We start from the raw sequence: 12,794 nt of genomic DNA, 5'->3' as shown, positions 1-12,794 counted from the left end.
CAGCGTCCACATGAGCACCAGCTATGCAACCCACCACTGCAGCTGACAGGGCTTAAAAAAGTCACAGCCTCAGAAAAGGGCCACACTCCCTTTGCCTTTTCCTCCAACTATGGCCAGGGGAGGGTAGAAGTGACTTCCTTCCCCATTCCCAGCCACGCTTTCCCTTCTCATCAGCTCATGCAATCCTGCAGACACAAGCCCTTGCAGAACACACTTTTCTGGTGGCAGATCAAATCACACAGCTGAGTTGTACTGTGGGCACATAAGCACTGTACCAATGCAGTGGAAACAGTTACAGCATACTGCTGGGGACAGCAACAGTAAGACCACAAGGCTGGAAACATCTGACAGCTTGACTGAATACAGTTTGATGCAAAACTACACCTTAGCTGGTTTTCCCAGATGAAGGCAGCTGGTGAGACTTCCTAATTACATGAGATAGCAAGGAAGTGAAATTTGACTAAAAGCATAACTGCTCTGTACTCAGGCTCCCCAGATAATGATACCATTTTTATATTAAAGAGTCATGCCTTCTCTTTCAAGTTTGGCTGAGGAAAAAGAAGAGTGGCATAACAGCTAAGCAAAACTGTCTGAAAGAGACATAGAAAACAACCTTTAACCCCAACAGATCCCAGAAACACAGATATCTCCTTTATTCAACCCAGATTTAAAAAAAAAAAAAAAAACAAAAAAACAACACAACAAAGCACCACTCACCACAATCTAAAATTCACATTTAAACAAAGATATAGCAAAACTTCAACATAAAAAGCTTCTGTAGTGGCTAGCAGAAGGCAACACAGAGCTCTGTAGCTCTTCAAGGTTCAGTTTAAGTGCTTAGGTGCCAACAGAACTAGGTGTCTAAAAGCATGGAATAGGAAACACTAAAGAACTAGGATTCAGTCTCACTGAACTAGTTCTTTTAGGTTTTGTTTGTTTAGAAAAAGCGCAATGACGACAGAAATTACCTCCAAGTCCACAGTTTTACAATTTCCATGTCCTATGCATTTTACTGCATAAAATCAAAACTAATCACAAAAATACCATTTAGAACACTTCATGAAATACACTTTAGATTGTCTATGAACCTGAAGTGCAAAGAATGCCCACCTACATTAACTATAATTAAAAAACATACTTCATCTTATAGCATCAATTTACCTAAAGAAGCACCTATCAGTTTTAACAGAGCGCATTAAAAATCTCCACTAGACTACTGTAAAAGAAAAATCGATACACACAGGATCATCAACACACACGTCTTGTGTAAAATAGCAGCTGCTTTCAGACCAAACAGCACTGTACTTTTTTGGCAAGACAAACTTAACTACTAAGTTAATTATGTGTACGTGTAATTTGCGTCCAGGAAAATTATTTCCTCCACCAGTCAAGGGGACTGTTTTTCTGTAGGGAGGAAGAACAGGAATATTATGCAAGCATTAAGAGCTACTGAACAGAAGATTTCACCCACAACTGTAACCCTCACTCCTAGGCAGCTTTAAAGTGATGAACAGTAGAGAACAAATGTACAGAGACACACATGAGCCCAGAGTCAGAAAAACATGACAATTAAAACCAGCAAAGGTATGTAGAACTGTCAGCTTGCCTGGCTTGATGAGTGTCGACAACAGCAGCAAGGTTTAACTTGCCATAAACCTCTATATTCTGAGCATGGCTTGCCAGAGATATTCAGAGAATCAAACAACACTGTCAGCAATTCCTCTGGCTTGCAATATACTGTTTCCATACTTTTCATAAACAGGTTAGTTATGCATGAGGTCTAGGTGCCTTCATGGAAGTAACAGATGAAGAAAACTGAGATTCCCACAAGAAAAGCTGATTCTAACAACCTACTTAGTGTACTACAGTGTTTTTGGTTTGTGACACCATTACCACAAATGTTTGAAAATCTTGACAGTCTTTTTACAAAGATGCTTTGCTTTAAAAAATAAATAAATAAATAAATCCAAGCCTATAGAATTAGTTTTCTTATAAATATGAAAGGCCTGCATTAAAAACTAAAGGTTGGGAAAACAGAAATACATATTTGCATAGAACAGGCCAACAAAGTTCTGTAATAGAGAAATTATCTTGCATTACTTCATCCTCCAGTACAAAATCCTTTTGTTAGGGTTTATCAGCTGTTCTCGATGGAGCTGCAAATGCTTTGCTTGTGGAAATACGTTTGAGAACAGATACAGTTATGTTTTCTAACGTACAGAATGTTTCTGAACTACAGGTATTTGAAGGCTTGCTAGCCTTCACAGAACTTTCCTACACAACATTAAGATGCTACTTAACAGACTAATGAAAGAGAGCCAAATAGAACAACTAGAAGACAATGCCAGGAGTTTAATTTGTAGAACAGAAAGCAATATATAGCACCAGCAACAGCACTCTATGCCTTAATTTAGCAGCAGTGTTCACTCTTGGCTGCAGAATCACAGCTGGCACCTCTTAACTTCTAAAGCAATATGCATGAATGATCAGAGTGGTATGCCTAGGCAACAGTTCACAATATTAAAGGGCACAAGAATAAACACACCTAAAGACTACCTACTGGAAATGAAAGAAAGCTACTAAGAGGAAGATGACTTACAGCTGGAAGAGTAAAAACACATGAAAAGATAACACCATCAAGGGGAAAAGGTCCGTATTCTACGCCAGAAATAATTTATACCATACAGCATATAGCATACTTACTTGGAAATCTACAGCAGCAGCTTGAAGCTTGAATTCAAAGCATAGTTCTGTAGTTTACAACAGCCTTTCTTCCCACACATTAAAAAAGAAATAATAACCCTATATGAAATTCACAAAGACAGCATGGTAGAACCTTGACATAACTTCTTTCATTATAGGTCTATCCAAGAGCCAAAGCATATCACCCCTGGGAAGAGCTAGACTACACATTAGAACACCTACTCATCCATTAGGAAAGCCTGAAAACTCAGATACTTTTTTTTTTTTTTTCTTTTTTTAAAGATTTGCTATGACATTTCATTCAAAAATGAGTGATTAACACAACCATAAAAATTCCAAAGAGGAAGCAAAACTTCCACATGGCTTAGGAACTATTTATGACTCAAGGCACTCTCCACCTTTACAAAGCACATCACTTACTACACACCACACTGAGTTTTTTCCTACAGTGATCATATATCTGACCATTCTAGATAAATATGTTCTTTACTGACAGATGCACAGCAAACAAGCAGCACAAGTCAATAAGAGAGTTCAAGAGGAATGTAACAAAAGCACTGGTATAGTAGAAACAGGTTTGTAGGTGTATCTGTTCAGACAGCAATCTGTATTCCTAACAGACAACAATCTTTCATTGCCATTCTTTCCCTACTCACCACAGCTATCATCTCACTCAGGGTCTTATCCCTTTGTACTTACACCTTGTTCCCATGACAAAATTCATTCTCACCCTCATTTACCAGCACACTTCCAAGACATAAATTAACACTCACCAGTATGACCTCCTCTGTACTCAGCAGAAACAAGGGAGGAGTAAACCACACAACAGAAGACAAAGCTATGTGGGTGAAGGGAGAAAAGCAGAGTAAAGATGACATGTACCTTCCATAACTTGGCTCAGTGTGTCAGAAGACAAGCAGGAAATCTATCACATCCATTCTCAAACCAATATGCACAACACAGACACACCACGTGCATCTTCCCACATGCAAGTGCATCTGCACTGCAAGTTATGCCCAAGAGCTGCCACATGCTTTGGGAGCTGCAGTCAAAAGAACATGAGGGATCATAACAGAATTGCTGGGGAAAGAGGAAACAACACTGCATGTCACAGAACTGAAGATACAGGAGGCAAAACTCACAAGAAGCCTTTGATTACACAGGACCATTCCTCTCGCTTTACTGGAAACTGAAGGGAGACTGATGAGGGATCCTAAAGTCCAATCTCAAGCTACAGATGCAAATATGTGATGCAGCCTCTCTCTCCCTCCCTCGAGGGAACCTGACATTCACAGTGATGTCAGCTAGAGCTAACACCACTAGATAAGCAAGGTACCTCTGCAGACAGAGCCTACTCCAAAATGTCACTGGCTTTCCAGGTCTATCCTCACTCCCATCCCCTCAAACTCTCTGCTATAAAATACACCCAGTCCTTCTCAAACATGTATCTGTTTAAATTCTTCCATGTCATCCCTCCCATTGACATACAGCCATGTGGCCTTGTGACACTGTATTGCCACTGCTACTAGCAGTAAATAAGCTCTGCAATGCACTTGCAAGGCCTTAGTACTACAGCTACTTTGTCGGGTACTTTGGCTGAACTTTTCTTGACCTGCCTGCAACTGTTCCTTGATTTAGCTGTGACAGAAATTTCTTTAATTTACCAGGTGCCTATGCCTAATTGCTTCTACTTTTGTTTACTCAGGCAGGCTGCAACCAGAGTCTCATATAGAGAGCAGTAACAAGCAGTCAGTCACTCTGTACAGAATGAGATATTCACAGCTCAACAACAATGATGTAGTATAGAGAAATACAGGCCTGATACAGCAGCAGATGCTTTGAGAAGTGGAGGCACAGGACTGAGAGGAGAGGCATGCAGGCATGGATAAACAGAGACAGCTTGTACAGGACTCAGCGCTGGACATCCCACAACTCACCAGCAATTGACCAAGAGAAACACAGGCCTGGACAAAACTGTTTTTAGAGGTAACAAACAAGAAAGAAGCATTATCTAATACACAGTGCCTTTTACATATTTGGATGAGACACAGAGCTGCAAACCAATGAAAAGCAAAGGCACATTAGCAAGCATATAAAAACATCTCAGGTGGATCCTAGAATGAGGAAGATGAAACCATCAACATGAACAACCATACTGCTCCTCATGAAGGGCACTAAAGCTGACAACACGCTGTAGCAGCTTACCACCATCAGGATGAAATCCTAAAACTCAGAGCAGCAGTGAGGGTGAATGTAACCATTTCAACTGAATTACTGTTCTCTTTTTTCCTAACAATCAGATCTGAATTAATAATCATTACGCTCTCAGTATTTCAATTATTCTAACAATAAATTCTTTGCCTCTCTTTTAAGGTATGCCTCCATTTTTCAGCACAAATGAGATTTTGTGCACAGCACCCAAGAGAGGCCAGTGCTCAGTAATTTACAGACCTACAGAATCATGTGCGGAGATACACAAAGAGAATAAGGTATCCAGTAGGCACCAAGACTCCCAAAGCATCCCTGCACACCAGTCACTGTCACTGGAAAGGCCCTGAGCAGCAGTGCCTCAGCACCCGAAGGCTTCTGCACGACTCTAGCATTTACCACACTAGGTGCAAAGACGAGCACTAGGCCACCTTTCCTTTTGAGCACAAAGATCCAACCCTTTCTTCTTCCTTCTCAAATCACACTTGATTCATTTCCTCACCAGAGCTGCTCCCAAGAAATACCTGTGAAATACAAGCTGATAACAGACACTAAGAAGCAGCATATGTGGTATGGCAAAAGGTGTAAGGAAAAATAGTCAAGACAAGCAGAACACTTCACTAGTTAAATACTCACTACTCTGAAAGGACCAGAAAAACTAAAACAGTTTGTACCCTAACATGGTAAAGTGTAACAACTTTAAGTCACTAACATTAACATCTTATTACAACACACATACAGGTAGCAAAGAATGCTTAGAGAGAAAAAAAAATCTGTTTTGTGAAGCAGCCATCATAGGAAGTACTTTCACAAGAGAAACAACGACTCAAAAAGGATACGCAAACTGAGCAGTCTAGGTAAGGAAAAGTTGTGATTTCCACTTCAAACACGTTTGAAGATATGAGTTTTCATTTAACTCCCTGTCAATATTAACAACTAAAACCACTCTCCAAATTGGTTCTATATTTGATTTTATTATCTTATAGTGACAAATAACAATATGTTCTCTCCTGTTACTGTAAATACACACAATGTCATTCAGTCAGTGTTCCATATGGCTAATACAGCTGCCATTATAAGAATCCTTACACACAAAGAAAGTTCACAGATGGGGCAGTACCCCAGATGACATGCACATCACCACAGAAGTGATCCTCTTTCCTTATAATCACTAAAATATCCAACATCTGCATTTATTAAACATGTACAAGTCACCAAGTTATAGTGCGACCTATAGCACTGCCTCCCATTAAAAAAACGAGATGAAAACTAAACACTTCAGGCACTGCAATTGCACCAAACAGCTGTTTTTAGCTAACAACCGAGATCGGCTCTCACAACCAGCAGCCATGGCTTTCGGACAAGCGCCCGAGAGGTGAGACTCAAGGAAGCAGCATGCAGAGAGACCGCAAAGGAGGCGGCTACGGCAGTAGCAGCAACACAGCCGCTCCAGCGCCAACCGACAAGTTTTTCCCACCGCTGCCGCAGGACACCCACCCGCCCGCCCGCACAGCGCGGCTCGGCCCTCCGATGCCGGTCGGGCCCGCACGCACAGCCAGTACCACTCCACCGGGTGAAGAACACGACCGGGCCTTCCGCCCAGCCAACGTCCGCCGGGCCGGGCCGAGCTGGGCCTAGCGCGGCCCGCCTGCCCGCCACCTCCGACGAGGCCGCGAGCCCCTGCAGGCCTGACTCAGCGCCGCGACACCGGTGCTCACCACCACTGATGTCAGCAGGCCAGGGAAAGAGACCGAAGCGAAAAGCCGCCATTCACCCTACCTGTCCTCGCTCTTGTTCTTCTGCTTCTTGCCCATAGCGACAGCCCCAGCGCTTACCCCACACCTCAGCACTGTCCACCCGCCTGCGCGCAACCCCGTGCATATGGGGAAAGCCACCGCCCCCACCGCCGCTGCCCGCCCCTGACTCACGCCGCGCACGCGCCCGCCCAGCCCCACCTCCACCGCCGTCCCGGCCTGCCCTGCGACGAGCAGCGGCCGCCCCCGCCGCGACCGGGCACAGCCTCCGCTCGCTGGCGCCTCCTGCCGGCCGGAGGGGGAACAGACGGCGCAGCTGGAACCTGGGCCGAGGAGAAGAATCATAGCATCAACTAGGTTGGAATAGGCCTTTAAGATCATGAAGTCCCACCTTCAAGCCAGGACTGCCAAAACCACCACTAAACCACGTCACTGAGGGCCTCAACTACATGGGTTTTGAACACTTCCAGGGACAGTGATTCCACCACTTCCCTGGGAAGCCTGTTCCAATACCTGATGGCTCCTCTCAGGGTTTGCATTGACCGGACACAGCAACATCAGCTTTACTTCCACCAGTTCTGTTCTTCAGGGAGCCCTGGCAAAGTTCCATCCCACTTTCCCAAAGGGCCACATTTGCTCCTTGCTTGGCCATAAAGACCAGATAGCTAAAGTAAACACATCTGGGAAGCTTTTATCCAGAGGCAAACAGGACAGTTAGGTACAACTGGGTGAATGGAGTGGCTAAGAGGAAAGCTTTCAGGGCACACAGCAAGCAGGCAGTAGCTGAGGTGTGGGCACTGCTCCATGCATCTCGGCATCCTTCCTCTCCTCACGGCTTTGCTGGCCCATCATCCCCAGCACTTACCCCCACTGGAAGTGAGGTGTGAACGACAAAATGGCACCATCTGCCTTGTGGTGGCTGGCCTCCCACCAGAGCAGGGGCATGGAGTAGGCAGGGCTCGGTTACACCTCGGTGTAAAGGATCAGACTCAGCTCCATTAACAGGAGAGGTACCCTGACAGGGAGCTGGGCTGCTGGGCAGCAACATCAGCCAGGTATTTCCTTCCCTCCTCACCACATTTTCTCAGCATACAGAGATTTTTCTCCCTCTCCCCTCCAAGAAACAGCACAGGAGCTGAAACAGTGCTGCATTCTCTTGCAGGGGAGACTGAACACTGTTGCTGTGGGACAGGAAAAGACAGGATGTAGACTCACAGACATGTGGCACAAAAGTCAGACATTCAGCACTGAGTATTACAGTGGTGGGGAAGCTCTCAGTTACAACCCCATCTCCTCTTAGTAATGTTTCTCAAGAGCAAAGAAAGATGAGGCAGGAATAACAATGATAACGGGGATCTCAGATATCACAGTATTTAATAGGCTTCAAGAGTGGCACATTTTCTGTCCCCATAGTATCATAGAATACCAGGTTGGAAGGGACCTCAAGGATCACCTGGTCCAACCTTTCTCGGCAAAGCATGAATCAAAGTCATCACCCCGTTACAGTAATTCCCTTGGCAGATAGAGCAAGCCTCACTGTTCTCTTCAACTTCTAGCCTCAGGATCACCACACCTCCATCTTGTTTCTCTCCCTAAAGCCCTCAATTCCTACTTTTCTCCACCTTCATACAGCTGTACTCCTTATCAACCCTCCCACCTCGGGCACTCAGCAGACTGCAGATAAGACCAGAAGTTTATCTTCCCGACCCACCTTCCCTATCAGCATAGTTCAGTACTGGTAAATCAGATTTCCAGGAAACAAGAAAACAGAACACTTGGGAATTTTTAATCACACTTTAATATCCTGTTATTTAAATCTGTGCAGCTTCCAGCGCACTTGCAACAAGAGCAGAAACAAGCCCCGGCCACTCCAGCACGGCCCTCCTGCTCTCACCAGGCCTGCCGGAGCGCCCGCCCGAGCCCCGCCTTCCCTCACCGAGGCGCCCTTACCTCCCGGCATCACTCGAGGGGCCTAACCCCGCAGCTCCCGGCCGTTACGACCCTGCCGCGCCCCGATTCCCTGCGGGGGCTCGGCCTCACACGCCCCAACCCCGATAAAAAAATCTACGAGGAGTCCCCCGAGGAAGGCAGCTGCATATACCACTCAACTCCCGCTTGCGGCATCACTCGACAGCCGTTTACAACCGCCTCACACTCAGGTGAGGGAACGGTCGGGGCTTCGCAGCGACAAGGTGTGTCCTGCCCCGCCCCAGAATCGGTCGGCCTGTGTTCCCACGCGTACGTCTTGCGGGTCACGGAAGGGGAAGGCAGAGAATGCGTGTGCACAACGCCGGGAGGAGCGCGACTGCTAACGGAAAGGAACAAGGCGGGACCGGAGAGAACACTGCTAATCCCCGCCAGGGTGTAATCGCTGCGCGGAAGCGGTGGGGCCGCGACTGAGACCCGCCCCTGCCGCGGGGCAGACCCACTAAACCCCGCCCTCCCGACTGCTGCCTGCTGTTGCAACTCCTCCACCCACCCACCTGCGGCGGCGCATGCGCTAGGTTGTCGAGGGACGCGGTGGGTAACGCTGCGTACTCTCTCGCGAGACTTCGGCGGGGTGCGGCTGGTGTGCGGCCGGTGTGAGGCGGGGAGAGGGGAGGGGGGTGCGTTGTGCGCGGTGGCGGAGGAAGAAGGGGAAGAGGAGGGGTGAGTGGAGTTTGTGTTCCGTGGCTCTGGCCGCTTGTGGTGGGGGGTACCGGGGCTGGGAAGAGGTGAGGCTTTCCCTGGATAGCTCATAAGAAGCTGGATGGGTGGGTGTGTTCGCGCGCGGATCCGTTCTTTGTAACGGCCCCGCAGTGCGGGTCCTCCTCACTCCGCGGCGCCCCTCGGCCCCGTTACGGGCCGTGGGTCGGGCCCCCAGCGCCTCTCTAGCGGAGCGGGCAGGACCGCAGCCCCGTCAGCGTTGCTGAGCCCCGTCGGGAGCCAGCCTCGGGCGCACCCCCTTGCAAAGTAGGAAATGCTTATTGGCACCTAGGCTTCCGCGGCTGGGGGAGCCAGGAGCCCTCTGGGGGCCTCAGGCTGTGATGGGCATTGGCTGTTGTTTTTATGTTTTCCTTCCTGTTTGCTTGGAGGACGAGCCTCCCGTTGCCTCAGCTGAGCAGGTTTTTCACTCTCTCTCCTGACCACCTAGCGGCTTCTGATGTGCGCTAGTAAGCTTCTTATTTCCTATGGAAAGGCTAGAAAGGAGATAGAAAACATTTGTGGAGAGACTTGGTAGTTAGCAGCTTCAGTGAGAGGGAGTCAAGATGAGGCGCTGCAGGTCAGAGCAAGTGTGGTAGTGACACGTGTGGAGTGTGTCAACAGGCTCAACACTGCTGAGGTTGCTTTGCACTTGGAATGCTGCCGTGATGTTGATACTTTGTCCATCGCTATTTAAAAAGCTTTCTTACCTCGGCATGCAAGGTGTTTTACAAAGCCAATGGCACCGGTAGTTTGGCTGTTTTGAAATACAGCCAAGAGTAATCTGGAACCCAAATTCACATCAAATCCATGTCCTGCAGGTTGAGAATCTGATTAGGGTGCCTGCGTACTGTCCCCATTTCGAAACCATCACTTGTGGCAGTAATGTTCTCTTGTAGTGTAAGATTATTGGGAAGAACAATCAATTACATTGTCCCAGCTCTTCATGAGCCCAGTCTTGGTATCTTGTGCATTTTGAAGTGTTCGGGCTGGAAGATCGTTACAGAGGAATGATTTTAGCTGTGTTTCTTTTCACAGCGGTTAAGTAGTTGTTGGGGGTTTTTAAATACTTTTGCTGGCTGCCTTAGGCTGGTGTTTGCAATAGCAGCTTTGTTGTACTAATTGAAGCAGTGTACTGGCCTAAAGCATTTGCTGTTGAGCACCTTGTCTTTCTTTTAGCTGAGGATTGTTAATTCAAATTTAAATATGTTAATCTGCATCAGGTACTTAAAGTAACTACTTTTAAGCTTTTGGTGGCTACCTACAGACTGAGCATTGCTTAGACTTACTCTGGGACATCTTATACATCCTCTCATCAGCTTGGAGCTTTCCGATTATATCTTCTAGTTTCAGAATATTTATTAAAGGTACATGGGTCTGGCTTGGTCTGAGAGTTCTTTGGAACTGATGAATTCTACTTCTTTATATTGACAAGTAATTTCAGGTTCCTTTGTGCTTTCAATAGCTGCCTTTGGGGCTGAGAGAATAGGGCTTGACTGGTATCTTTGTTGCCATCTGTGTTCAATGAGAAAGTATTTTTCAGAGGGAGTTGCACTATAGAAAGAGCAATCTGTTATCTTCAAATAGCGTAGCATTTTGTTTCTCTGCAATGTGAACTGCAAGTAAGAGAGATCAGGCTTTTAATTAAGTGTTTGTATAAATGTTAATTCTGTGTATCACTATTTCTACAGCTCTGAAGAGATCACTTTCTAGTTAAAGATGGCTGCTGATACCTCTGTTGACATACTTCAAAAAGTTCTGGAGAATGAAATCCTTCAGACTACCAAGGTTGTGGAAGAACATCTGGATGCTGAAATGCAGAAGCTGGACCAGATGGATGAAGATGAATTGGAACGCCTTAAACAAAGGAGGCTTGAGGCACTAAAAAAGGCCCAGCAGCAGAAACAGGTCATTCCTGTAGTAGTATATACTCTTGATGTATACAGCATAACAGACTTCTTGGAAATCCTAGGGAAATTTTGCATGTGAATTAAGTGGTTTGGAGGAGTTTGGGTTTTTTGTTTGGGTGCGGTTTTTTCTTCTTCCTCACCTGTCTGTACTTACTAATTTTGAGTTACCTAGGAAAGCAAATGTCTGTCAATGTGTGCATGCTTTGAGTTTTTTAACAGGAGCTGAGAACAACCTCTGTGATCCTTTACAGTAAGGATAGGATAAAGAGTTTCATACAAAGATTTGTGTGTGTCTTTATTCACTAACCATTGCTGTCTGGAAGCACAAGCCTTGTAAACAATCTAATCATAAGCCTTTAGGCCCTTTAAGCGTCTGAAATCAGGAGGTTGTTACTTACGGCGTGTGAGTGATGCATGCCATTCTCTTAAGGGTAGAAGAATGATACAGAGCTTTTCCTTGTTACTAGGGTGAAATCATTTATCACAGTCCTAATCAAATGACATGTCTTTGTATGACTGCTCATTTCTTCTTACAGGAAAGAAATTCTGCTTTGCTCCCTGGTACCTCATGCTAAGTTGTGGTCTTTGTGCTCCCCAAAAAGTCTCTTTGAACATAGTTCACAGTCTGAATTGGGAGTAGGGAAGCCATAGGTTTCTTAGCTTACTCCATCTAAGCAAAACCAAACCGAAACAAAGAAATAGAAGGGGTTGGGGGGAAAGTGACTGGGTTGAAAGAGATGTTCTAGCTGTGATGGAACCCATAAAAGCTAATGCCATGCTCTGAAATGGGAATGCAGTAAAATGACATGGGATAGTTGGTATGCTGGAGGATGGCAGGGTTAGTGGCTTTGATAATCTAAACATGGAAGTAGAGAAAGTGGCATTCTATTTGCTTGTCTTCAAAAGTTCAGTTTATTCTAGTGTTTCCGTTTTTCAGAAGTCATAACACTTGGATGTGAACATGTGGTAGTTCTCATGCAAAAAATAGAAATGTCAGTTGATCTTAGGTCACTGTTCTCATGCATTTTCAAATATAATTTTGAAGTAGGATACTACCCTGTAAAAGGTGTGTGCTGCCACGCTCGTCTGGAAGCAGAGGGGAAGAAACGCATATCCAGTGTTGAAGAATAAGTCATTTTTTGATTTACATCATGATGACTTTTTCATGTGATCATAACTCTGATACAGTGTCCAGGAGATTTCGTTCTATGCTAATATAACATAAAGGATATTTTTGGTTTGCTTGGGTATTTTTCCCCCCACTCTGTTAAGACAGAACTGCAAGATCAAGAACAGTGATTTATCTATGCTTCTTCCCCCCCCCCCCATTAGAAACTAAAAGTTTTTTGTCAAGTTTTGTCATAGAATCATAGAATAGTTAGGGTTGGAAAGGACCTTAAGATCATCTAGTTCCAACCCCCCTGCCATGGGCAGGGACACCCCACACTAAACCATGTCACCCAAGGCCTCATCCAACCTGGCCTTGAACACCGCCAAGGATGGAGCATTCACAACCTCCCTGGGCAACCCATTCCAG

The 12,794-nt window shown here is 45.7% G+C and overlaps 2 protein-coding genes across 24 annotated transcripts in view; one reads left to right on the top strand and one right to left on the bottom strand.

The window, feature by feature from the left end:
* Window positions 1–8,753, bottom strand: part of EIF5B (eukaryotic translation initiation factor 5B) — a 38,755-nt gene extending 30,002 nt beyond the window's left edge. For 5 of the 8 annotated variants that reach the window (XM_080612780.1, XM_080612782.1, XM_080612785.1 and 2 more), the window contains exons 1-3: window positions 8,616–8,734; window positions 7,531–7,846; window positions 6,867–6,988 (exon numbers count right to left, since the gene is read on the bottom strand). In XM_080612780.1, coding sequence (XP_080468906.1) covers window positions 6,867–6,988; window positions 7,531–7,713 — 305 coding nt within the window. In that variant the 5' untranslated portion in view covers window positions 7,714–7,846; window positions 8,616–8,734. Of the gene's footprint in view, window positions 1–6,690; window positions 6,845–6,866; window positions 6,989–7,530; window positions 7,847–8,615 lie in introns of those variants that run through there. The other 3 variants (XM_080612783.1, XM_080612787.1, XM_080612784.1) reach the window with 3 other exon arrangements.
* A 291-nt stretch (window positions 8,754–9,044) lies between these two features.
* Window positions 9,045–12,794, top strand: part of TXNDC9 (thioredoxin domain containing 9) — a 28,363-nt gene continuing 24,613 nt past the window's right edge. For 14 of the 16 annotated variants that reach the window (XR_013956392.1, XR_013956393.1, XR_013956394.1 and 11 more), the window contains exon 1: window positions 11,116–11,255. Coding sequence is in view for 2 of the 16 variants with exons in the window: in XM_080612796.1 (XP_080468922.1) it covers window positions 11,067–11,255 (189 nt within the window). In the remaining 14 variants the exon portion in view is untranslated. The other 2 variants (XM_080612796.1, XM_080612800.1) reach the window with 2 other exon arrangements.

This window comes from Psittacula echo (assembly GCF_963264785.1).
Source record: "Psittacula echo genome assembly, chromosome: 3".
In the NCBI taxonomy this organism is placed as follows: Eukaryota; Metazoa; Chordata; class Aves; order Psittaciformes; family Psittacidae; genus Psittacula; species Psittacula echo.
This window is presented reverse-complemented; position numbering and strand designations above follow the sequence as displayed.